Source organism: Thunnus albacares, chromosome 16 (assembly GCF_914725855.1).
Source record: "Thunnus albacares chromosome 16, fThuAlb1.1, whole genome shotgun sequence".
In the NCBI taxonomy this organism is placed as follows: Eukaryota; Metazoa; Chordata; class Actinopteri; order Scombriformes; family Scombridae; genus Thunnus; species Thunnus albacares.
Genome location: NC_058121.1, coordinates 20613639 through 20640573, shown reverse-complemented (window position 1 = coordinate 20640573; position 26935 = coordinate 20613639). Strand labels below are relative to the sequence as shown.

Genomic DNA, 26935 nt, shown 5'->3' with positions numbered 1-26935 from the left:
ATTAGCATTTCAATTACAACCTCTCTCTTATGATGCCAATAACAAAACATTTCATTAGAAAGGAGCAGGCTCTTCAGTATTCTTGACTCATTTACAGACTGAGATTAGGTTCCTTTCTAGAGACACACTCTCATTGCAGGTTGAATTTTAGCCAATATCACAAATCACAAATTTGCCTCGGGGGAGTTTTACAATCTGTACAACAATACAACATCCTCTATCCTTTAGCGGAGTATTTACATCTGAATGTGATAATCAGAAGTATCCTCATTCGTCCGTCAGTGCTGCCAAAGGCATCTGCTTGCACATTGTGACTGGCTGCTGCTGAATTGATTTAAAGCAGGGCTACTTAAAGTCAGTTTTCGTCGGTGCATTTTCATAGCATTGTTCCGGACCTCTGACCTCGCTAAAAATTCATATGCAGACCTTTAATGAAAAAGTTTGAGTGCCCCTGATTTAATGTATTTTACCATAATTTTTTATCTTTGGCCTTGGGGAGGATATCAAGACACTTCCAGGCAAAACTCCCGTTTTTTTTTTTTGATTTTGTTAAGAAAAGTCTAAAGGTATCAGATTCATGACTCATACCTCAGGCACTTACAGCATATATTTGAAAACGTGGGTGTTCTGTGGGGATGTCGAGATACATTTGGAGACGACGGTGTTCGTCAACTTTAAAGTCTGAAAGCAGCAGCGAAAGCGGTACCTTTTAAGTCGAGGTTCTTGGCTCCGTTGACATTCTGGGTGACCGATTTTGAATCCACTTTCAGCGTGTGTATGTTGGAAGCGTCTCTCGTGATGACCACATTATGCCACTGGTTATCGTTCAGTGGGTTGTCACTGTTCCCCTTCAACAGACTTGGCCCATTACCCAGGTCGAACACATAGTGGATAAACCTGGCAGAAAAGCAGCAATAGAAGATCAAATTAGTGCATACTCCTGTGTCTGTGTGTGTGTGTGTGTGTGTGTGTGTGTGTGTGTCTGTGTGTGTGTGTGGCTGCAGTTTGTCTCTTTTTATCTCCCCAGACTAATTAATTTTAATGGAAAAACTCACACAATCACCTCACGTTGCTCCGACACTAATGATAGTTAAACTGATAAAGCCAATAATCATCGCTACAGAACAATGGTGTTTATGTACCTACAAGCTTACAAAAGGTGAAACAGAGATTTGGAGTCTGTAGTTTGGTCAGCAATGTTAAATTATTATAATGACGTAGGAAAACAACTACATCCACACCAGCGCTGCTACTTTAAATGGACTGAAGCCATGGAATAAAACATCAACTTGTCACCATCGTCCCCCGTGCCGCTCACCCTTTGACCAGTTCCACAGCGATGAAGTCGTTCCCGTCTCCGCTGTTGAAGATGATGAAGCCGTCGGGCGAGGTGGTTTTGAACTGAAAGAAGAGATGCATTGTGGTATAGGCCTGCAGAGTGGCCAAGCCCAGGTAGCTGCCCTTTGTCTTGAAGGTCACCGGGTCGGCGATGATGAATCTCATGCCGAAATGGGCGTTGAGCTCGCAGAAGTCGATGTCCCCGTTCTTGCACATGTCGATGTACTGCATGCCGTTGAACTTGAGGCTCTGAGGGGAGAGTTGGTGAGAGGTGGAGTTGTTATAAATTAGCTGTGAAGCATATTTAAATTAAATTTTAATTGTATTGGTAAAATGATGCGCATTCTCACAAATACTTCATAATGACAACCTGTTGTTGAATATGACGATGATGAAAATAAATCATCCTCTTACACCCCAGAGTTTATCAGTGACAGTTGCTGAAATTATGGATCTGTTGCGTCATGATTGTATTGCATTTCATACCTGAAGATGCCCGATGAAGGAGGAGGGAGCAGAGGCGACAAAGCGTCTCTCGGTCAAGATCCCTGTCTCCACGTTGTTGAACTCTAGACGGGTGTGGTCACCTGCCATCTGACCTGAAATGGAAAGAGGGAGGGCATAGGAGAAGAAGGAAAGGGATGAAGGTGTGGAGGAGGAGGAGGAATAATACTGCAACGTAACCTTCACCTGGCATCAGTGCAGTCTCACTTTGTGTCATGCTGGTGTAATAATCCTGCCAGTTCTCACAGTCAGGTATAAATAAAACCTGACATATGAAGAAATATTGACTAATTCTCAAAGAAACGGTAATTTTTACATCAGGCCAGTCAGAGAATAGGGAGAAAGTGTCATCAATTTCCAATATTATGGATAATTAATACTAGAAATAATCAATACTAAACACCTGTTCCAAGTAAGAAGTATAGCATTAAGAGATATTGATGCCACGTTTCATATGAGCACTCTTTGAAAGTTTCAAAATAAGATGATAAATCGAGATATTAGATACATTTTCATCCTTTAAAACTATTAAATACATAAAATCACACATATCATGGGTATTGTGAAATAGCAGGTAAATGGTTCACAGGATAAATACCTTCAGCCATGTCGTTATCCACAGTAAGTTTGAAGTTTTTACCGCGTCGGACCACTCGCACTGAGTGCCATTCATTGTTGTTGAGCTTTTGTCCGGCATAAAGAACCTCAGGGCCCTTGCCTGAAGAGGAGGGTTAGTTAGTCAAGGGACGGGGGAGGCACAAGCACAAACCAAATCTTTGTTTTCACAAAAACAAAACAAAACGTAATAGATTGGAAAAAATTTACATTTCGATTTAAACAGATTTTGCTTTTTTTTTCTACAATACGTGATGTACGGATCATTTTCTTAAAACAAAGTGTAGTCTTTATCGTTTGGAGTTAGGAGTGTTGTCGTCGACACGATCTTACTTTTCAAACAAAAATTTGGTTTGGATTTGACAACAGAGGAAAATAATACGGCAAATCAAAACTGACATCAATATGAAAAATAATATTTGCTGTTACTCATTCAAGGACTCCAAATCTGTGACTCAACCCAAGTAGAATTGAGTGTAACTGCCCCCGTCTCCTTTGGTTATATCCAGTTGGTTTATAGTTTTCACTGATCCTTCCATGTTAAACCTTGTCTCAAATATCCACTTCACCCACATGTTAGTTGTAAATGCATTGTTTAATGGTGATTTTAATGGTAGTATACAGAGCCTGTATTGTATTACCACAGCCAACCACTAGAGGGAAGTCCTGCCTCACTGCAATATATTTAATCAAAATGCTAGAGCCACTCATTCAGAGTCCTGACCCTGCTGCGTAATGTTGAACACAGATTTTAAATCCAAATGAGCAGAGTTCACCAAGTAATTTATCAACCAGAATTTTAATTTGGTTACTAACCTTTTGTTGTCCTTTGTTGACCCAGTCCTAAAGACAAACATACTGGGTGTACTACGTGTATATGAAGAAGGTACAACAGACTCTTAATGTTTATTTTACAAGAATACTTTTCAAGCATTTGGAAATTTTAAATCAAACCAGGACACAAACTAAAGTAGGTCTACTATTTGTGATTTTTGAGAGCTAAAAATGCACTAATTTCATAATTTGCCACCTTGTGACTTGTTTCCACTGTTTAATTCTGTGATTGGTTGTATGTTACAGATGTCTAATTGGTTAATTCAAGAGCAAACTTGTCTCAACTTGATTAAGCGTAACATTTACAGAATGTAGAATCTAAATGCCTCATTTGAACACAAATATAAAATCAATTAAATCCTAAATCAATAGTAATCGTGTCCTTTACAGTTTGAACTTTGCAGCTTGTGTGTGTGTGTGTGTGTGTGTGTGTGTGTGTGTGTGTGTGTATCAGCACATCCATATGTCTTCATCAAAAGGTTTGGGGACTTGAAATGAATGAAAAAACAAGAGTCCTTTTCATGAGTAAGAGCATGTTTGCTAACACCATCTCTGTATGTCACGTTACAGGCCTATATACTGCAGTGTGCTAAAATAATGGAGGCTAAAATGAAGCAAGAAAACAAAACAAGTGAGACAAACAGCAATCCATTACAGTGTAACTGCAAACAATATAGCCCATAGAGTCTGAAAAAGCAAATGTTTAGTGAGTAGCTATAGGCATACAGGGAAATATTAAGAACTAGTTGCCTGAATTAATTTGAAAAATGGGCCATTTAAAATATATAGAGAACATTAAGTCAGATTTGCATAACTTTGATCTCTGGCTATTACTTTTTTCCCTCTTATCTGAGAAATCCTCTTATCAGTCCCCCGCATTCACACATTCCTGCCCCTACATCTAGCACACAGGCTATAATAAAACACTGATTGAAGGAAGAAGGCTGCAAGAAGAAGAATGTTGACTTACTGGTGTTACAGTTTATCCTGACACAGTCTAGATGGGGAGGGGAGAATAAGTGACAGATGAAATCGCATCCTTCAAGGTTACAGCTGCAGACATCCAAGAGCAAGAAAAGCCACCTTCCGGGGACGGTCACATGACGCCAGTGGCCATTTTAGCCTGGTTGGCTACTGGTTGTCAATGTTGTGTATTGATACTGGGAATCCAATTTAATTCCGATCCAGTTCCTTTCTGCACTCATGATGTTATAGCCAATGATGTTATACAAATACAGGTCAGCGTCACTGTACTGATCAAGATTTCTTTGGTTTAATTTAATCAAACTTTCATGTTATTATTGATTTGCTAATAGCATAATATGACTATTATTTTCCTAAAAGCAATCATGGAGTTTAGCCACATGTTGCATTGTTTAATTTCAAAAAATGGTTGCTTGCAATTCAATGGCCACATCGATTTTGCAACCCAGCAGTGGAGCCAAAATATTGTACTAGTTGTACAGTATGTCACTAAAACTAAGGCTTCACATGTCTCTTACTAAAAATCTCCAACTAAGGGAGAGTATTGAACCTGTGTTTGGCAGGTGCAGGTTGAAATCCATGTGACCAGGCTGGTCATGTGCCGTCAACCGCAACAGAAAAGTGGGAGCAAACAGCCTCGAGCCACACAGCACCAACACCGTACAGAGGCCTACGTACCCTCTCTCAGAGAGTTCTATGCATGTAACGGGGTAAAATAGGGCTCTATGAATGAAATATGTTTTGTTAGAATTAGTTCTTTTGATTTAAAGGTTAAAACTACTCTCGTTTGTGTGCTTGGGAAGAGACCACAATGCATAATGAAAACATGAAAAGTGAACTACAGATGTGCTACATTACACTGCATTCTATAATAAATGAGTAACATACTGATATTTTGTATGCACACATACGTTATGTTCTGTGTAGAGAGTATCTATTCTAAGATCACTGGTGTAAAGGCTTGCACTTAAATGCACCACTCGTGCCACCATCTGCAGGCGCGCTGGGTGCTGTGGCATCGGGCTGTTTGCCAGAAGGGCCGCAGGCTCGGGGCCTTTGAAGGGGTGAATGCCATCTTTGAACAAGGCATGGTAGATGCCAGCTAGACCAAGGGTCACTAATGGACAGAGAGAAACATGAACCTGCTAATCATGAGGAAAAAAAAACAAACAAAAAAAAAAAACAGATCACAGGAACAGACCCACACTAAGAATGCATACTATCAGTGCAGCGCTAAAATGTGCGGACGCTTACCTGCAGTTGTGAATAGATGGCAGAGGATAATCTAAAATGTTGCTGTTTGAATAATGCATGTCTAGGAACAGTGCCATCTATTAAAGTCATTCAGAGAGTGAAATGCTATGCCTTTAGAAAAATCTATGTGTACATAATAATGAAAATGACTAAAATGATCTATGAGCTGTTCAAAAGATGTGCTGCAGAGCATGGATAACTTTGTTAAGTGTTAGATTGATGGATATAAAAATCTACAAAGACATCTAAGCATCAAGGCAGAAAAAGTTACAGTCCAGGCAAGTCAAAAACAATACATGCAACTACAAGCTACAAAAAAACGGGTTTAGTATGTGTTAGGTCTGATATCAGGTCTGGACCATAAAATAAAAAGAAAATGTACAAAAGAAAGAAAACACAGAAACATAAGGCATCCCCCGGAACTCTGCTGAGGTCAGCCGACAGGGACGGTTTATACGATACCTAAGTTGACCGTCAGTTTGACCCTCCCGCTGTCCAGCTCCAGTCTCAGCGTGTCGGCCGACTCGCGGGACGTGGCGGCCATGAGCAGGCCGAACGCCCTCTGGGACATGAAGCGGAGGGAGACGTCCTCGGCCTCGGTGTGCATGACGTTCGGGATCACGACCTTCATGTACATGCTGCCGTCGTAAGACAGGATCGATGCCTCTGTGAGAAGAAGAGGAGACAAAAATGTTTAATTTTCATGTATGTAGTACCAAAAAAAGTAATGTGGGGAAAAAGAGGGTGTGTCCGTTTGTGTGTGTGTGTCTGTGCACAAAGCATAGATACCATCATAAGGCCACAAAGTATGGCAATATATAACATACGCTTCACCTGCTAACAGCTTTGTTTATGCTACAAGAGCTTCTGATAAGATAAAAGAGAGTGCTTTGAAACTTAATACACACACATATGCTCAGAGGAGAAAAAAAAAACAGTTTAAAGTTCGAACATGCATGCATTCATGTCCCCGAAATTTTATCAATGGGAACCACACACACATACATGTCCCACATGCCCGGTTGCAGCTGTATTCATCATCCATGGAGTGACAGGCGAGTGTCTGGGAGCTCAGGCTGGTGATGTGCACACACACGCTGCTCAGTGTGCAGAAAATTAAATCATCATGCTACTTCCTCCCCTCCCTGGCAACTCCCTTCTTTAGATGTCTGTCGGTTTTCCTTTACTCTTAAATCGTGAAAATGCTGAAGAGATGCGAGTGCAACTGTAAAACTCTAAACTTTTTCCTCGCGCACGCTCACGCGTTGAACAACACAAACTGCTGCGCGGTTAAACAGAGACAATAAGACATGCCGGTTCGGAGGCTGCTCTGTTCCCTTCTTATGAGTACAAAAAAAGGAGGAGAGAGCCGGAGCGAGTGTGGTGAAGAGAAGAGAAGACCGTCAGCAGACTGGAAGCCTCTTGGGGGAGAGAGACAGATTAAAAAGGGTATCCATCCATGAAATACCTGTTTTGACACCTCAGCTCTTAAAAGAAAAAATAGCCCTGTGGCCTCAGAAATGCACCACCGTTTGCTGCATCTAGGGAAATGCTGAAGCTGTGGGTGAGAGGTTTCCAAGCATCACACAAGAGAGGGGTTGTACCTGTAAATGATGCTATGTTGCATATCACGTACCGTGTGCTGCTGCATTATTATTTTAATGTTTATTTTTTACATGGGGGTGTCATATCTAAGTCGATTTATGAGGAAAAATGTTTAGCCATGCAAACAATAATGCATTCTAAGTAATATTGGATTTTGCCTCACTTAAATGTCAAATTTCATGTGATATGTTGCAAAATTCATATATAAGCAGTGTGGAATCAGTGAACCATTCGTTTCACCAAGCCATGCCCTGCTGTAAAAATCCCACATTTGTCTGTGTTGCTTTCAGGGCTGTTGTAAAATCCATTCTATGAACAAGCTGTCGACTATGTGGGTACAGGAGCCTGGAGGGTAATGAAACCTTGGTTCACCATTGTTCTACTCAATTTGAAATTGCACAGGCTCCCTCCGTCTTTGTGTCTCCTTCGCTCTCGCGTACACACACACACACACGCAGACACGTATCAAACACGGTCAAACATCCACACATGCATGCACACCAGCTAGTCTAGAGACGGATCTCTTAACTGACAGCGGCATGTATTGATTTGTGAGCCAGGTCAGGTCCCAGACTCACACTAGAGGAATGAAAAAAAATGTGGTGAGTCAATCTGCAGCTCAGAAAACTCAAAGAGACAAGGAAGAGCGCAGAAAAACCCCTATGAAACAAACCATGATGTCCACTCTGGAGTTTAAGCAGATGGCATGATGCCGCGGGTAAAATTATATCTGAAAATTGGTTTTGATGTTTTTAACTATGAGAATTTGACACTGGAACTTTTCACTTCCTAAATAACAATATATTACTGGTTAACTGGCACAGGTACATTACTGTATACGACTTTCTTTCAATTCCACAGTCTATAACACACATTTTTTTGGGAGTACATGAAATTTCTCAGGATTTGTGAGTGTCTTTACTGCCTCTCTAGCAAGGATAATAAACAGAGAGCCACTGGAAGCTGACAGGTGGAAGAAATTAACTACACCACTATACACCTGGTGTGTGCATTAAGTCTCTCTCTCTTCCACCGTTAACACACACAAATCTTGAGTAAATTGTCCAGAATCATGCAAACACAATATACAAATATGTCGCTGGATTGATTCCCCTTTTAAACCATTAAAGCTTTTTATGCCTGTGAAATAACTTCAATCTGTCCTAAGAGACAGCATGAAAACCTTAACCAGTCTGGCAATACAGTCTGTGCTGCACCTTTTAAGTAAACCACAATACAATAGCAGCCGATTTTATAGATGTTAGGATGCACAGCATCCTTTTCAGGGCAATGTAGTCCCCTTCATGTCTGACTGTCATCGACCAATCTCAGCTGGGATGGGCTGTGTTATAGTCAAATAGCTTTTTATTGTGTGAAAGAGAAAAAGGGAAGCTTTTGGTTGACTGCAGATGGATGTATTTTATTCTGACTGCATCTCCGTTTTGAGCGGCGGGAAACCAAAACGGAGAAACGGCCCGGGTTTATTTTGAAGACGTCCACACGGCTCATTCAGAACCACAGAGGGAAGGGTTCAAGAATAAAGAGAAATCTATTAAAAATTCTCTCTGGATAACCGGCCAGGAGTGATTGACAGGACAGAATCGTGTCCTCTGCCTCACACTCACTTCTCCTCACTGCTCAAATATACCACTTGTACACATATAACTATAAGAAGAAACAGTAATAAAAATAACCAACAATAGGGCAAAAAACATAAATAGCAGACATAAAGCATGCCTTTGACAACCAAATATGGGTTTATTAGCACTGATTCTAAATAAATTCAAATAACGCTAATTTTACTTGAAGATCGGAGTCAGAGTTAAGAGGAGATGCAGCTGTACAGTAACGTTAGCTTTGTTGGTCATCCCCTTCTTTCTAGCTTCATGCAGTTGGACTGCCCACAGTTCTGCAAGGACTGAGCTCACCTTTCTGCTCTTATAAGAGAAATTCAAAGTGATACACTCCTGTGGTTTGTAATAAACAACTTCCCTTGGCCATCTTGAACTTACTCTATAAGATTTTTTTTGTTTTGTTTTGTTTAACTTAGGTGTCACAGTAACTCAGAGCAAGATACGGTATCGTGCAAAGCTTAGTCACAGTTCCCAAGGCGATGTTAAAGCTGTAAAGACTGAAAGCACACAGTTGAGCAAAACATCGATATACATCTGAATTAAACATCAGGTTCTGTAAAAACTGAAGCCTGCTGCTGTGATTACAGTCATTCATACCCGATGTAAAGCTAATAACAGGCCTCGGCGAGACATTGCAGGTGATTGCGCTCCACGCATCGACGGTGTGTGTGTGTGTGTGTGTGGAGCTGTATGCACAGCAAGACATCTGCACACAACTACACAGCGGCACAGTCGCAGCTACAGCATGTGCTGCTCTCTTGGTATTTCTTAAGAGAGAGATCAGCAGCAATGAGGATGTCATTTCAGATGCTAATTAAGCTGCTACTTGTCAGTCTGTATGTGTGTCTAAGTGTGTGTGTGTGTGTATGTATGCGTGTGTGTGTGTGTGTGTTTTCCAGCGAGCCCCGCAATTTACATAATTAGCAGTCCAACTGAAGCAGAAGATGGAGGAGGAGGAAAGCTATTAAGTGAGAAGCTTCACAAATATTTGGGGTATAGAGGGGGGAGTGTGCTGGTCAAATCTCTTCAGCACAAACAAACACACACACACACACACACACACACACTTAAGTCCTGTTTAAACTCTGGATTCTGTTTTCTTTCTCTCCGGTTTTCCTCCGTCAGTGCTCCCATTCTTCATTTGCCTCGGCGGTAACTGTGTAGGATTATCTAATCTTTTTTCCCCCCTAACAGAGTGACAAGTCTTTGTTTTGATAAACAAACCAACAAGGGCCTTGACTGTCATTGTGGTGTTTCATATGAATGCCTGTCAAGCCTTCTCCCACTCGCACAAACACACACACACACACACACACACACACACACACAAACACACACACGTTTCAGGGTCTGCTGTCGACAATGTTTAAAGTTCAAAAATCATATCCTCATACTGACAGTGAGGGTAAGGACATCTATAAAGAATCTTAAAGGCACTAAGTGTGTCTTAGTCTGCTTTTTTTGTGTGTGCATATACAGTGTGTGTGTGTGTGTGTGTTGTGCAGGGTTTGTGGACAATGTGCATATACACTGAGGCAGTAGGAAATGCCTGCACTCGACAGAAAAGGCTCTTGGCTGTGGACGTTATCCACAGTAATCCTCACCACGTGATTCACTCTGGAGACACACACACACACACACACACACACACACACACACACAGGAACATCAGAACAACCAAAAATATCCCAACAGACGACACTGTACTTTTAAAGGCACACTCCAGCCTAATCCAAACCCCCTTGTGAAAGAAAACCACTTATTTCAATAAATAAAACAGAGAGCAATACATTTTGAATACAGGAAAAAGAAAATCTAATTTAAAACTCGCAAGCATTAGAAAGGAAACATTAGTAGCTCTGTGCAATAATAAAAATCTAATTCATACCTCCACAGATCTTCATTTATTTATTTATTATAAATGTGAGTGGGACGGTTTATTCGATCTGTAATAGGGAAATTTCTGTGAAGCAGAGGGATTTCACTTCCTCTCATTCCGGTTTAAGTTTGATGTTAAGTAAGTAAGTATGCGTGACAGGGCAGGAGCCAGTATTTGTATGCCCCAAAAAGCACAAAATGACCTTAAAATATCTCTGAGGGTTTTAACAGGGCTGCAGATCAGAGTGCTGACCCAGTGATTACTTCAACTAGTGCTGACGTTAATGAGTTTTACTGCTTGTTTTCAATGTCAAAAATTTACGTTTCCCATGGCAATGGTGTGTTTTGTGGCAAAAATAAGAAGTCCACAAAAAGCTAAGAACAACTCAGAACAACTTTGCAAACACTGTGCTTATGAAGTTGTTACGGCTAACTTGTTAGCAGCTTGCTAGAACAACTTTAAAAACATCGTCCTTATAAAGTTGTTATGGCTAAAATGTTAGCTAACACTGGTTTTGCTGTTGTCTCAACCAACATCTGGGGGAAATATCTGACTGTTTAGCTTGCTAGGTAGCTCTTTCTATACTTCTTCACTAGCTAGCCACAAACTTTATCTGCCATTTGCTGCTAGGTAAGCAGCGCACTGAATTTTTTTGCTGAAATGGTTTCCTGCTACTACTGGAAAGTGAGTTAATAAGAGCAGAATATGCAGTTATTGAGTTAAGTTACGTTAAGCTAACAGAAAGAAATTGGTTACTTTAAAAGGACGAGTAAAACAACGAGTGTGTGTTCATTCTTGACCTCAGGAACAGTAGTAGACAAAAAGAAGAATAACTCAAGGTTCACTTACTAGCTCATTCAGAGCTCTCACTGACTTTCAAATGTGGTAGATAGCTCCTAAAGTGGGTGGACGCTGAGTTAAGATTTTTCTGTCCGAACAAGTAAAATATGGTTTACTGTAGCCTTACAACTTTGTCTGTTTGTTTGTTCATCATGAGCCAGCATGGTTATTCATTTCTTTTCCATCTCCTTCCTGTCTTCTGCTTGTTCTTTTTTTCCTGTAATGGACACATACGGGCTGGTAGAGAAAGTCGAAAATGTTAAACACAATGCTCTCAACCCAGTCCTCCTGTCCTCTTCAGACAGTAAAACTCAGGAAGAGGTCAGTACACTCACCGGGATTATCAGATATTCTGCCATGCTCAACCTAAGCAGGCCCAGATGAATTTATCAGGATATCAAAAATCACAAGGGCTGGTGTCGCGTCAATATGAAACAGTAAGCGGTTTTGTGCATCAGACATATTGAACAGGCTTTACACAGGGATGAGGTAAATCTGTAGAGCTTTATCAACACGTGACAGATATAATCGGTATCTGAAACAAGCCTCCTGCGCATGCAATTTGAAGTATGATTTTTTTTTTTTTTAAATGGACATTATTCTATTTATTCTTGCTGTATTCCAGGCCATAATATCATATTGACTGAATCATTCCCATGGTGTTGTTGGCTTAACCCCACTGCTGGTTAAAGTCATGGAATGACATTCCTGAACAGTCTCCAGTAGCTTACGCCACCATAAGATGGATTATTCAAAGCCAAGCGGTTGTATTTGACCTGAAGGATGTTGAAGTTATGATTAATGACAGTTTGTGATGATTTATGGGAGTAAAACTCCTGCTGCTTAGTGGGTAGCTACACACATGGGCAGTCATGGGTCACTCTGTGCAAAAAACATACACACAAACAAACAATTTGCAAACCTTAACAACATTTACTTTAACCGGTGGCGTGTGACTCTCTAAGGGATAGGGGCCAAAGAAAGGGTGGCACCCAATAATAGGGGCTAAGTTTAAGTTAGAATTTATAACACTTTTCGTAAAGGGTGAGACTTGAGAACCAGAAGGCTGACCGAGATGTCACTTCGATGGCACTTGGACTGACAAGAGGTACAATTGAGCCAAATAGGGCAGAATAACAACAGGGCAAAAATAAAGAGAGGAAATGTCCTGTTTGGGTAAAGGTATTATATTGGTTTAAAAAAGAAAAAAAAAAGTCAGAGAAAAAGGTTTTGCCTCCCACCCTTTATGATTACATCCTATAATGTCTTTGTAGTTTTTTGCCCTCACTGAATTTTACTGGACTCCATTGCTGTTGCATCAGGCAAGTGTTGATTAAAGATACATCAGTAAATGTACTTAACGCCAGTGTGTTCTGGAAATGAAAAACAACAATTCTACATATGTTTAAGCATCATCAAACAACAAGGGGATTGCAGTCAACTGAGTGTGTATGTGTTTGTGGTCAGTACTGTACTGCATTGTAAGATTCTCAGGAAACAGATTGTTTTCCTGTCAGTTTTCTTTTTTCCCAGGTTATCAGAAACCCAGGAAACCTGGCTAGTACACTTTTACCAGGAGAACTTTGATCTGCCTCATTGCCAACAACTCTAGCAAGGTGTTCAACAAATGGAACAGCCTTGTATTGTTGTAAAATTCCTCCACATCTGGCATACCGAGCTGTATCTCTTGTTTAGTGCTGAAAACCACAGTGTATGCTAATCAGATGTACAGTAGCTACCTTTACAGGACTCCAGGGAGGAGGAAAAGCTTCTCCTGTAGTTGCCTGATGCATATACAATGTGTGCTTGTGGTTTGGTGGTATACAAAGCATCAGTGAATGTTGAGCTGAAACAAGCTTTACCTCACAAGCTTTCAAAGAGACCAACAATAACCTCATCGCTACAAAGAAAACTCTCTCGCACTCAAATAGACAGAGAAACAAAGACACAGTAACACCTAAACACACACACACACACACACGCACAGAACAATTCAGCTCCATCAGGGGGCAGCAAAGTCAAAGGCAGCCGGCTGCTTTAGACACCAGCTTCTCATTTGACTTGTTAGGAGATGAAAAGGGTGGAAACAGGCGTGAGGGGTAGAAAAAGAGAGATAAGGAGATGTCTAAAGGTTACAAGCAAGACAATGAGGGTATTGCAAAAAAAACAAAAAACAGAACAGTACAATAAAAAGGCAGGAATTTAATAAGTGATGGGTTATTGGGAACAAAGGGGGGGCAAATAAAGTCATCGTCACAATCAGCCTCAGTGAAATTGTATTTAAGATGGTAGTCTTTTATTATCATGTTGCAAAACAAACAAGTCAGGTCTGTTGATGCATGAAAATACCACCATGAAATGCAAATTCATGCTATTTTATATAAAATGCTACCTCACTCTGCAGCAAAGGAGTATTATGTGGGGTTTTTTTTTTTTTAATCCTTAAAATCAGTTAGTCTCTCTGGGAACCCTCATCCCTGCTGCCATGAGAGGTTTGGAGACTTGTCAATTTCTCAGATGGCCGAACACTGAAGGCTTGATTTCCTCTGTGCTCTCCCTCTCTCTCTCTCTCTCTCTCTCCTTCGCTCTCCTGCTGCGTGTGAGAGAGCGAGTGGGGAAAACCACACAGAAGGAAGAGAGAGAGAGAGAGAGAGTTTGTGCGTGAGTGGAAAAAAAAAAAAAAAAAAAGAAAAGGAGAATGAAATGAGACGCAAGACACAGAAAGAAGGGGAAGACGGACACGGCACATTCCCGTCCTCCGTCGTTCCCTATTCTGCGTAGTGTGCCACGATGAGGAGTAAGGGTTTACATAACCCAGCGCAGCTCCTAAGCACACATTTAATTACAAATGGGGATTAGGGAGCAGCAGCATAATGTTCCAAGCAGCGAAAAAACGGAAACGAACAGATCGTTTTAAAGTGCAGTAGGATCTGTTCTTCTACCGGGCAAACATTGTCAAACAAATCTCTGTCTGTCTCCCCGCCGCTGCCTCGCTGGCATTTTCAACAATTCAGCCAACAATTTGTACTTTTCTCTCCCTCTCCACGCACTACTACCTCAGCCGTCCTTGTTCCTTACAGTCTCATGTGCTCTGTGACTCTTGTGAACTACTGGCATACTGTTCCAGCACAGGAGGACGAGTGTCAGCTCGCCATGAGTCTATCATCTGGTGCTGAAGGCAGGAAAGACCATCTTTAATGGCAGGCCACTCAGTGTCCTCCGGAGGAGAGAGGAGAGAGGACAGGAGATTTCACTCTCTATTTCTTCTGTGTGCGTTCAGGGAAATCACCACAGCTGGCATCCACAAGAATTAAAATTCAATCTACATGACCTGCAATCACTTAGGGCCTTCTCTCTGCAAAAACTACCATCTCTGCAAATGGAAGGGGGGAAAGAATAAGAGGATAGTAAAATGAGGATGAATCAATTTCAGGGCAGCGCAGTATTGTGCCCATAACCGAACCACAGAAGTACCCTTGAAAAAAAAAAAAAAAAAAAACGTGCGACACGCTTGATAATGCGGAAGATACCAAACTCATTATTCTGCTCAATTCAACGATTATTCAACAGCGGGAAGCTGATAAGTGTTAAAAGACAAATGGAACAAAGCTGAGAAGAGGAGTGAATAGAGGGGCCTGTTTTTTTCCTTGTCGGGATTGGGAAATATAAAAATGCAGGCCCAGGCGTTTTCTACAATACGAGCATGTTTCAGCTTCAAATGAAATAGGATTAATTTAGCATGCTTCCCTAGGCTGCAAAAAATGCAAAAAAACAACTCAAACACACACACGCACGCACACATACATAGAGGCGCATATGATGTCGACAGTTAGGCTTAGATATGCATTTATGCAGCGAGGTATTGTGAAGAAAAGGCTAAATAAAAAAAGGCAAATTGCTGTCATGTCAGAGCAAAAAAGCTTTTACAGGACAACACATTTTAAACGCTCAGACTAATATTTTATTGCCTTGCAATTCTATTTAACACTAAATATACGGTTTAACAATCTATGGTGCATTCAGGGCTTTATTTTGACGTTGGCTATTGTAGAGCTGCTTTGGCAAGGAGCTGATTTTTCACCACCAGAATCAACAGAACTGATCAGATTCGTATATTTTGACACCTACCTGTGTTTTCTGTGGCCCAGCATGCACTAAAGTGTTCAAGCAGTGTGTCAGAGCACCTTGACACATCTGTTCTAAACTTAGTCAAACCATTTCTGGCCTCACAGTGACTGCTGACATTCTTCTAGACATAAGCACTTAAAAGAAAAAAAAAGGAAACGTATTGAATTCATCATTCAGGTTGATATATAGCTCCATATTCTTATGTTTTTTTTATGTTGTTGTTTTATTTAAGGAGATATAGGGCTGTTGTCAATATGCTTGTTATTTAGACCCCAGAGGAGGAAACAAATATTTCTTGTGCTGAGAAAAAAAAAAAGAGACAGGTGATTTATCTCGCTGCACAAAAGACAAGGTGAATAGATGAAATATGAAGTATCACTGGTCAGTAAAAGTCCTAGACATCTTATCATCACTCCAAAGTGAGCGTGATATAGTAACAATAGACGTAATGGTGAACTGCAGGTGCAGCTGCTGCTGATGCTTCAAATTTACCACCTGCAGTGCACCACAGAGGAATCACAGAGGCATCATGTGCTAAATGATGCGAATCAGTTACCACATCCAAGCCAGTGAGCCTGTACCGACAGCCTCTGTGTGTGTGTGTGTGTGTGTGTATCAGAATCTCTACCTATAAATTTCAAGGCGTAAGAATCAAGGAAATAAAGTCCAAGCTAATTTTAATCTACTTGTATCTCTTGTCATGGCGATAATTATATAAATAAAGCAAAGAATGAAGCAACAGCGCATTAAAAAGGTGAAACGGGTTGCAGTCAGTGACAAACGAAAATCTATATACCACATGCTTTGAAGTCCAAAGTCCTGCTTTACAAGGATGATTGCTCAACCACTCTTCTCTGGCTAATTCTTTGCCTTCATCTGTCTCCATTCTTCATTTGTCTTCCCTTTCTATAACCCACCCTCTATTGTATTTTCAACCTCATTCTCTTCTCTCCATTTTCCTCGTCTTCCCCGTCCTCCATTTTACAATCCCCCCCCCCACCCCCCTCCCCTTTTGTCCTGTGTATGTATGCGCTCGCTGGCCTGTTAGTCAGGGCAGACCTTGAAATGTCATTTTCTCTGTCTGCTGTGATAAATGTCCCGGCAAAGGTGCTCATCACCCGTTTACGATGAGAAGTGGGGCTGAGGGAAACACGAGGATGAGAGATAAAGGAAGGTGAAAGCAAGTTACAGTGCAGCGGGAGGGGAAAGGTCACAGATGTGCCGAAGATTTCTTTTAACTATTATCGTTCCTTAAAAATAAAAGAAAGGGAACTCGTGACGGAACACAACGTAGAACTATTTTTCTAAAAACGTAGCTGTGTTGAAGTGAGGTAAGAGGAAGTGACAAAGCTAAAGGCGGCACTGAATGCTTAATCACAATTCCTCAGCTTCTATAAAGACTTCCTCACTCATCCATCTCTGGGTGGATATCTACCTTATGATAACACAGGAAAAGTATCTAGAAGGTTGTACATCTCATTCTATCTCATTCAGCGATAATGGCTTTTTTTCAAATGCCAACAGCTAAGCTGAAAAAAAAAAAAAAAAAAAAACTGCTGAGAGGTGAGTGGCCATGCAGCGCATATTCAGACAGCAGCATGGTTATCAACCTGGAAGCGATGTTCCTTTATTCAAACTAAATTGTCAAACGGTAGACAGGAGCTTTATACTGCACGCACATCAACTCATCTTGTCAAACAGAAGCTTGGAGAAAGAGCCACATGCATTCAATATTTCTTCCTTTTTTACAATTGTGAAAGCACCACCGGCACTTCAGCTCTATCTCAACATGAATTATACACTTTGTCAAGTCAAAGCCAAATGGATAATATCTGTTAAATGTCAGCCATTTCGCTTTAGGTTAATTAAAGCAAATTCAAAAACTGGTGAAACAAAGAAATATAGAAAAAAAACAAAAACAAAGCAGAAGCATTTCTTGACTGGTAAAACGAAGAATGTTAAAAAATGATTGGCAGCCTTTGAACAATGTTGCTAATGAACTTTTAATGACAGTAACATAAAACAGTTTTATGATATGTTGAAGTTGACACTCAACAGATTTTTATAAATTTAGTTCACTTTACTCATCATAGGAAGTTTTGCAGTGTCGACTGTGGCTCTGGAAGAGGAAATAAACCCTCATTGAGTTTATGTGTTGAGCTTGGACACATTTATAATAAAAAGCCTGTGTAACTGGGGATGTGGAGTTTGAAATACATGTGCTTACCAGACTGGAAGGGTCTAATGAAGAGCTGAATGATGAGATTTATAGATTTCAGAATTTTTGGAGCTTTATCCACTCTAGTGACTAAAAGTCAGGACATCTGGGCTTCTGCTGCATCGATTCTTTTTTACAAACACAATGGAAGTTAAATACTTAATCAGTGTTCTTGAAACAGTCGTATCAATAATATATTATATTTCTTAACAACAAATTAGATTATGAGACGACAGCATGAAACGTTGATGCATTTTTAATGCATTGATTATCACATGGTAAAGCTAACTAGTGTTCACTTAGCTATTCCCAGATCTTTCGCCACATAGCTAAATAAGTGATACAATACAATACAAACAACTTTATTATTCTCACTAGGGGTAATTTGTTTGAAGCAGCTTGTTGTACAGTGATAAAATCTATAAATAATATTGATAAATAGATCAATGCCAATGGTAAAAATATACAGAGCCTTTAGTAGTCGAATTGCAGGGAGGAATGAACGATTTAGAATAGCAGTTAGTTTAACGAGCAGCTAAAACATAACGACGCTCTGATGGCGACAGAGAAAATTCACTTGCAAGAACATTTCCAGAAGAAGTGAAAACACTCGCTGCTTTCTGGAGGATTTGTCGGATCTCATTGTTTCACTCTGGTGATCTTTGATCAGATTTTATTAACACCGTTCAGGCTGTTTTTTGTTTTTTTTTACTGTGAGGCTGTGAAACCAGCAGATAAAAGAACTCAAGAGTCTCTCAATAAAAGATCAATAAAAACAAAAGAGGATGACGGGACTGACAGAGAAGGAATTTAGTTTGCGAAAACAAAGGTGAATTCTCTGTTGCCCCCGCTTCACAATAGCCACATCAAATTTAAGGTGATCGTCGGAAATAGTACCCAAATATTGGTATGGTGTAACCATTTCCACACTTTCATTATGTGTTAGAGATGGGAGGATAGAAGATTTTATCTCATATCGGGGTTACACTAAGATAATTTAGTTGTGGTGAACTTCCAGTATTGAGATAATTGTGAATATCCTCACATGAGTAACTTTAAAAAGCTGTCTAGCCCACTAATGTACAGTCCTATTGATTTCCTGATTTATTTTGAATTGATATATGCCACAAGGGAGAGGCTGCATCTTTCCAGTCATTCGTCATGATGGCTGAAGGCTCACTATGTGAATGCTTGGATATCAGGTTGATCACTAGATTCTTTTTATTAATGGATTTTTTTCTCTCATTGTGATTACCTGCAAGGTGTCGGTGAGAGTCTGAATCTGTCCTTGTTTGTTTTCATATTGTCCCACGCCTTCTATGTATGATTTACTCTTTGACTGCATCTCTGTTGAGTTTAAAATTAATAATCAGTTCCTTGGTTTTAGATACATTTAGGTCCAAAAAGTTCAAGGAATAAAATCAGTGAGAACATTCCCGTGGTCTGATTGTGAACCTCGGAGAAGTGACAGCAAAGCCGTGTCGTCAGAAAATATGACCAAATATCTGCCCTCCTGGGTGCTTCTGCATCCGTCAGTATAAATAATAAAGAGTTACAGAGCCTGAGAAATGGCCATTTACAGAAACCCTCTACTTTGTGTCAGTCAAGAAGTCCAAGATCCATAAAACAAGCTGGTGAGGCAAATTAATTAATCACAATTAAAGTCAAGTGAACCTTGACTTTGGATTTTGTACACAACAGCTTAAATTTCAAAAAGATTTATTTATTGCAAAATAAGAAAACCATTTGATAAAATATGGTGGGAATTAGACAGAACAAAGAGACATACAGTACATACTATCACTGAAATACAATACCATATACTCTATAATAATAATAATACTCTATAATTCAAAGTTGTTGTTAAATCAGCTGAACTGAGACTACGTTGCTCATGTTTGTTGTGTTTTTTAACTAAGAAAATTTAAGGAATCTTTTCAAATGTGGCTGGAAAAATGTGATGGAAACACCGGTTTGTATTCCACGTGTACTGAATAAGAGCCATATATGATATAAAGTACACGTACACAAGTCTGATTTGACGTGTTGAATCAAAATCATATGTGGCGGTAATTGGTACCTGACCTTAAGAAATTATTCGCACAATGGCATGCCATGCAATTATGCAAGGGCTATTACAGGGCATGAGGATTAAGGGAGACTTTCAGCAAGATCAAGGTTTTTTTTTCCCCCTCTGTGGGTGGAAAAAGGCATCCAGACAAGCATTTAAATTATGCCACTCTAACACTTTGTTGAAACTGACTTTTAGCATATCTGAGGAACTGACCTCATCTGAATACAAATGGGATGGAATAGATTTTAAAAAATGATTAAGAGGTTATCAAATTGGGTGCAGAGACAGGGCAATGGAAGAGTCCGTTGTTTTTGAACATTGTTGCCTCCACCGACTCTCGGCTGAATCCTGACAGAAATTTCTCTCTTTACTTCCATAACACTCATACTTGCCAATCATCTTGACAATATACTATACATTTTGAACACAATGCACACTAATTATGGCAGCCAAATTAAGAGTTACTGTAGATTCTGCGTGTGAATGATAAATTGCAGCATATGAAAGATTATGGGTCACACGCCTTGTTGAAATGATAACGTGCTGCAAGCACTGTGACACCCTAAAGTGAACTTCAGGGGTCAAGTACATTAACATATTTCACTTTTTTTGTGAGAATAGAAAACTTTAAAAACACCTCTATATTAAGGTATGTCTATATGCAACATATGGTTTAACTTCTCTTGCTCTTTTGTTCTTTTTACCATAACAGATAATTAGGATATCATCTGCACAATGAAGCATTTTTATTGAGAAAGTACAGCTTCTTTCACTTTTCAAGCACAACCTAAACATAAAGGAGTGTAATGTCGCTGCCAGGTTGCAAGATTTCATGTAGGAAGGTTGGCGAGCATCAATGTCACCCAATCCCTGTTCAGCAATTACCTCCTATGATTAAACTGTAAAAGCCATGTGGCAACCTATTATTTAGCTGCCACTATGAATGAACATTGAGCCAAATGAGCAGGTAATTGCATGGTGTGTGTGCATTGGTGTTTTCTACCTTTGCGAGAACCAATGAGATTGATGTGATTAAGATGTGTATGAGTTTAGGCGGAAATGTAATGATACTCAAAAAAAAAAAAAAAAACCTTGTCTAAATGCTAACATGAGGATCTTGGACAATTTCACCAAAACTCTTTAGATCAATCAATCAAATATCGGATGAAATTAAATGAATTAAGGAACGTGTAAAAAGTGCATTGCCTGCAGTGACGCTATTAAGAAAGAGGAAGCCAGTGCTATAATGAGTGATGTCACCACAGATCTGCGGTGGACATACTCCCAGCCATCTGCTCAGGCCCGGAGCCATCACTACTCCTCTCCACTGACAGTAGGGAAAACACAGGCACTTACTGTATGTGGGCGGTGGCATCTTGTCAGGGAAAATGCAATATGCATTAGACACAATCCAATCTGTCTCCAGTGGATTGGTGCATGTGTGTGTGTGTGCGCCTTCCTGACTATGTATCTGAGTCTGGTTGTGTAACTGTGTGCGTGTGGTGTGTAGATGCAGCAGAAAGACAGAAAGAGGAGAGCCTCAGTGGGATCGCTTGGCGCTGGGCTGGCACACCGTCAGACAAACACACTTCATTAAAGGCCTTTTTACCTGATTAACTGGGCTACTTTATCAGCTGCACAGCACTCAGCCAACACACCACTGTCAGAAACACCAAGGCTCCTAAAAGCTCCCACGCCCACACACACACACACACAGATCCACACTAAGTTTACAACTGACTTACTGACTGACTGTTTGAATGACTGACTAGCCTTGCTGAGTCGAGTCGGTGCGCCTGACACGACAATCCCTTTCTCTTGGTGGAGTCAGTGTATGACATCAAATATGCCTCCCTGTAGTCTTGAATTAATGTCACCTCTCACGAGTTAGACTCAAATACGACCTGAATAATCTGTTGTACTCGAGTTTTCCTTATGGGGAGTAACATTTGGGTAACCTTTTCATGTAATAGAATGTAACAATCAAAAAGGAATAAAGCCTCGAGCTGTCTCCCAAAGACGAGAGGGAGGACAAAGCCCACCTTGAAACATTATCATTACAAGAGGGTAATGATTTCCTTTTCTCTTTCTCTTCTGCGGATCTGACTGCAGGCTGTTTCAGAAGCAAATCATATTCCAGCATCACTTTTTAAAGCACTACACTGAACTAAACCTGTACCGATTCAACCTAATTAGACACAACCCACTCATATGGAGCTCTAACTTTAAAAAAAAAAACAACCCTTTTACACTTTCACAATTCCACAAGTGCGATATTATTCTGAGGGCAACAGTGTGTAAGGATTACAATTCCCCCCTCAAATCATGGTAATACATTTGCACACTGTTGTATTTTAAGCAAGCAGCTTCTCTTTTCTCTTTGCCATGTGTGTCTGTTGGGGCTGCACTGAGCCAAGCTGCCCCATTTGAATTCAGATCACAGGGAGACCGGGTTTTGGCAGGGCTACGCTCCCGGTCACAACCCAGACCAGAGGGGTCTATCAGGGCCAGGGCCCCTGTATCACACACCTGCATGGGCCGCTGGCACTGCCTAGCTGGTAAAAACACACACACACACACACAAACTGAAGCTTTGGAGGTCATATATAAGACATTCATAATCATGTGAATGCATGTGTGTAATCAAAGTGTGCAGACAGTTCCACGTGGTCACACAGAAAAAGAGAATGATGATATTCATTGCTTTTCATACATAATATTCAGTATGTGCACATATCCATAATTCACACACACACACACACACACACACACACACACACACACACACACACACACACATACACTCTCACACACAGTCTGGCTCCATGCTGACTCTACATCTGTTTGTGTGATACCACGACAGACCTCTGATCACAGGTGCTGTCATGTCTCATGGGCTGGGTTAAAGAAGCCATGCCAAACAGAGGGAGCATGCGTGTGCACGTGTGTGCACGTGTGTGCATGTGTGTTTATGTGTGTGTATGAGAGAGGAGGAGAGGGATGAGCAGGCAGATGCAGAAACTAAAAGACAGAGGGAAGGCCTTCAAGACAGAGATTGAAAAAGAGAAAAAAAGTGAAAGAAAAACAGACATGAGATAAGAGACAGAGGAATCATCCATATACTTATAGATAATTGGCAGACTTTCTGGGGAAGACCTGGTCTGATTAGGAGTGACAACATATATCCCACTTGGATGGAAGAGTTCTCATATCTAGAAATATGGCCGAAGCAGAGCTGCAGTCCTCTTCCATCCCCATAGAAACTGTGTCTGCCCCCCCGACCACTTAAATCAATTAAATCAAAACTAAACAGAAGAGGAGATGCACATAAAAACCTAATAAAAATTAACACCACCACTGCAATGGTACAACAACAATTACTTACTTTCTACCTGAAACCTGGCTGTGTTATGAAGAATATGTTAGCCTAAATGAATCCACTCCCCCCCGTCATATTAATACTCACATTCCTCGAGACACCGGCCAAGGAGGTGGAGTTGCAGCCATTTTCAACTCAAGTCTAATTATCAACCCTAGACTTAAACTTAATTATAACTCATTCGAAAGCCTTGTTCTCAGTCTTTCACACCCACCCTAGAAAACTTTATGGCCAATTCTATTTGTTATGGTGTACCATCCTCCTGGCCTGTACTTTGCTCTGAATTTTTATCTGAATTCTCAGTCCTTAGTACAGATAAAGTAATTATAGTAGGTGACTTTAATACTCGTGGATGTCGTGTAATGATAGCCTTAGCACTGCATTTATCTCATTATTAGACTCAATTGGCTCAGAATGTAAATAAACCCACTCACTGTCTTAACCACACCCTTGACCTTGTTCTGACTTACGGCACCGAAATTGAACATTTCATAGTTTTTCCACAAAATCCTATTTTATCACACCATTACTTAATAACTTTTGAATTCCTATTACTGGACTACATGACAAAAATGTCTTCTCTAGATGATCTGATAGTGTTGTAGCTAAATTTAAGGAAGCGATTCTATCAGCATTGAATTCAGTGCCATGTCTCTATACAACAGAGGACTTTTATGCAAACTTTAGTCCCTCCCAAATTGTCATTCGCAGGGTCACTGCAAATGACACTCAACTCCATCACCCCTTTAAAAAAAAAGAAGATAATAAAACATAAGAGGTTAGCTCCATGGTGTGACTCCCAAACCCACAAATTAAAGCAAACATCGCAAAAAATTTGAAAGGATTTTGTTCCACCAAACTGGAAGAATCTCGCTTAGTCTGGCAAGATACTCTTAAAACATATAGGAAGGCCCTCTGTAATGCCAGAGCAGCCTATTACTCATCATTAATAGAGGAGAATAAAAACAGCCCTAGGGTTCCTTTTCAGGCTGACAAAGAGTCATAACTCCATTGATCCATGTATTCCTATAGCTCTCAGTAACAACTTCATGAGCTTCTTTAATGATAAAATTCTAACTATTAGAGACAAGATTCATCACCTCCTGCCCTCAACAGGCACCAATTTATCTCCAAACACAGGAACCTTTGAAACAGGAGTAAAACCTTTGGATTTGGATGGTTTTTCTCAAGTCAACCTTCTTGAACTAACTTCAACGATTTCTTCATCTAAATCATCAACCTGTCTCTTAGACACCATCCCAACTAGGCTGCTTAAGGAAGTCTTAACCTTAGTGAGCACTTCTTTATTAGATATGATGGATCTGTCTTTATCAACAGGCCATGTACAACAGTCCTTTAAAGTAGCTGTAATTAAACCTCTTCTTAAAAAGCCTACTCTTGATTAAGGTGTTTTAGCCAACTATAGACCTATACCTAACCTTCCCTTTGTCTCTAAGATCCTTGAGAAAGCAGTCGCAAATCAGTTGTGTGACTTTTCACATAACAATAGTTTATTGGCAGATTTTTAGTCAAGATTCAGAGACAGCACTGGTGAAAGTTACAAATGACCTCCTAATTGCATCGGACAAAGGACTTCGCTATGTACTTGTCTTGTTAGATCTTACTGCTGCATTTGACACCATTGACCATCACATCGTATTACAGAGACTGGGACATTTAATTCGCATTAAAGGAACTGCATTAAGCTGGTTTAAGTTCTATTTATCAGATCGATTTCAGTTTGTACACATTAACGATGAATCCACCATGCATGTAAGTTAGACACGGAGTTCCACAAGGTTTTATGCTTGGACCAACACTATTCACCTTATATGTGCTTCCTTTAGGTAGCCTAATATTATTAGGAAACACTCCATAAATTTTAATTTTTATGCAGATGATACCCACTGAACTGAACTCCAAGCATACCTTAAGGACATGAAGGCCCAAATGACCTGCAATTTTCTACTACTAAACGTAGACAAAACTTAGTTATTGTGCTTGGCCATGAACACCTCAGAAACACATTATCTAATGATATAGCTACTCTAGATGGCATTGCCCTGGCCTCCAGCACCACCATAAGAAAACTGGGAGTTATATTTAAATAGGGTATGTCCTTCAACTCCCACATAAAACAAATTTCAAGGACTGCCTTTTTCCACCTACATAACATTGCAAAAATCAGAATCATCCTAACTAAAAAAAATGCAGAAAAATGAATCCATGCATTTGTTACAGGCTGCCCTAACAGCTGGTCTAGAATGCAGCCACACGTGTACTGACAAAAACTAGAAAGAGAGATCATATTTCTCCCATTTTAGCTGCTCTGCACTGGCTTCCTGTAAAATCTGAAATAGAATTTAAAATCCTTCTCACCTACAAAGCTCTTAATGGTCAGGCACCATCATATCTTAAAGAGCTCATAGTACCCTATTACCCCACTACAACACTGCGCTCCTAGAATGAAGGCTTACTGGTGGTTCCTAGAGTCTCCAAAAGTAGAGTGGGAGGCAGAGCCTTCAGCTATCAGGCTCTTCTCCTGTGGAACCATCTTCCAGTTTGGGTCCGGGAGACAGACACGTTCTCTACGTTTAAGAGTATGCTTAAAACTTTCCTTTTTGATAAAGCTTATACTAAGGACCAGCCCAGGCTTGCTTTGGACCAGCCCCTAGTTATGCTGCTATAGGCCTAGACTACCAGGGGGACTTCCCATGATGGACTGAGTTCCTCTCTCCTTCTCCCCCTCTCCATCTGTACACACTCATGTACAATTAATGCATGTTACTAACTTCTTCCCTAGAGTTTTTGTGCTTTCTCGTTTTGCAAGTTTCTATGGATCATGGTCACAGACCACCCGGTTATGGATCGCTTCCATGGACTGTGGCTGTGGACCCTGTGCAGCCATGGTCCTGCTTGACGCCCACGCCTGCTATTATTATTATTATTATTATTAGACATATTTCTATTATTATTATTATTATTTTTGTTATTGTTGTTGCTGCGCTTCTCTCTGTCTCTCTCTCCCCTCTCCTCCTCCTCCTCTTCCTTTCTCTCTCAACCCAACCGGTCGAGGCTGATGGCCGCCCATTTAGAGCTCGGTTCTGCTTGAGGTTTCCTCCCATTAAAGGGGAGTTTTTTTTTTCCTTGCTGCTGTCGCCAAATGCTTGCTCATGGGGGAATGTTGAGTCTCTGTAAATTAAAGAGTACAGTCTAGACCTATTCTATGTGAAAAGTGCCCTGAGATAACTTCTATTGTGATTTGGAGCTATATAAATAAAATTGACTTGACTTGACTACACCTGGCACAGATACCAGGTAGAAAACAGATAGCAGACAGGAACGCTTTTTTCTGTTAGTTGCCGCCTGGTACAATCTTTGATCTCCTCAAAGAGTCTAAAATATCTGTCAGGTTGCATTTTTTGTCTTGCTAAACATAGCAAGAAAATTGCTTGCTTTTTGGCTCCCAGTTGAAAAGGAGAAATTACACAGAGTGATGTACTTCGTTCAATAATCTATGATGAAATAATTTGGGGACTTTTATTTCTAATGATTCCATTATTTGAGAAAATATCATTGGTGCAAAATGTGCTGGAACTACTTCTGTGCGGTGTGGGTTTTTGGAGTTATAAAAATCAATAATTGTACA

At 40.3% G+C, this 26935-nt stretch overlaps 1 protein-coding gene across 8 annotated transcripts in view; it reads right to left on the bottom strand.

Annotated features, from left to right (window-relative positions):
- LOC122999638 (neurexin-3b) overlaps positions 1 to 26935 on the bottom strand; it is a 293680-nt gene that overhangs the window by 168592 nt on the left and 98153 nt on the right. For all 8 annotated transcript variants that reach the window (XM_044376714.1, XM_044376713.1, XM_044376720.1 and 5 more), the window contains 6 exons: positions 5992 to 6195; positions 4262 to 4288; positions 2441 to 2560; positions 1825 to 1937; positions 1319 to 1587; positions 707 to 897 (listed from right to left, as the gene is read on the bottom strand). In XM_044376714.1, the coding sequence (XP_044232649.1) occupies positions 707 to 897; positions 1319 to 1587; positions 1825 to 1937; positions 2441 to 2560; positions 4262 to 4288; positions 5992 to 6195 (924 nt within the window). The remainder of the gene's footprint in view (positions 1 to 706; positions 898 to 1318; positions 1588 to 1824; positions 1938 to 2440; positions 2561 to 4261; positions 4289 to 5991; positions 6196 to 26935) is intronic.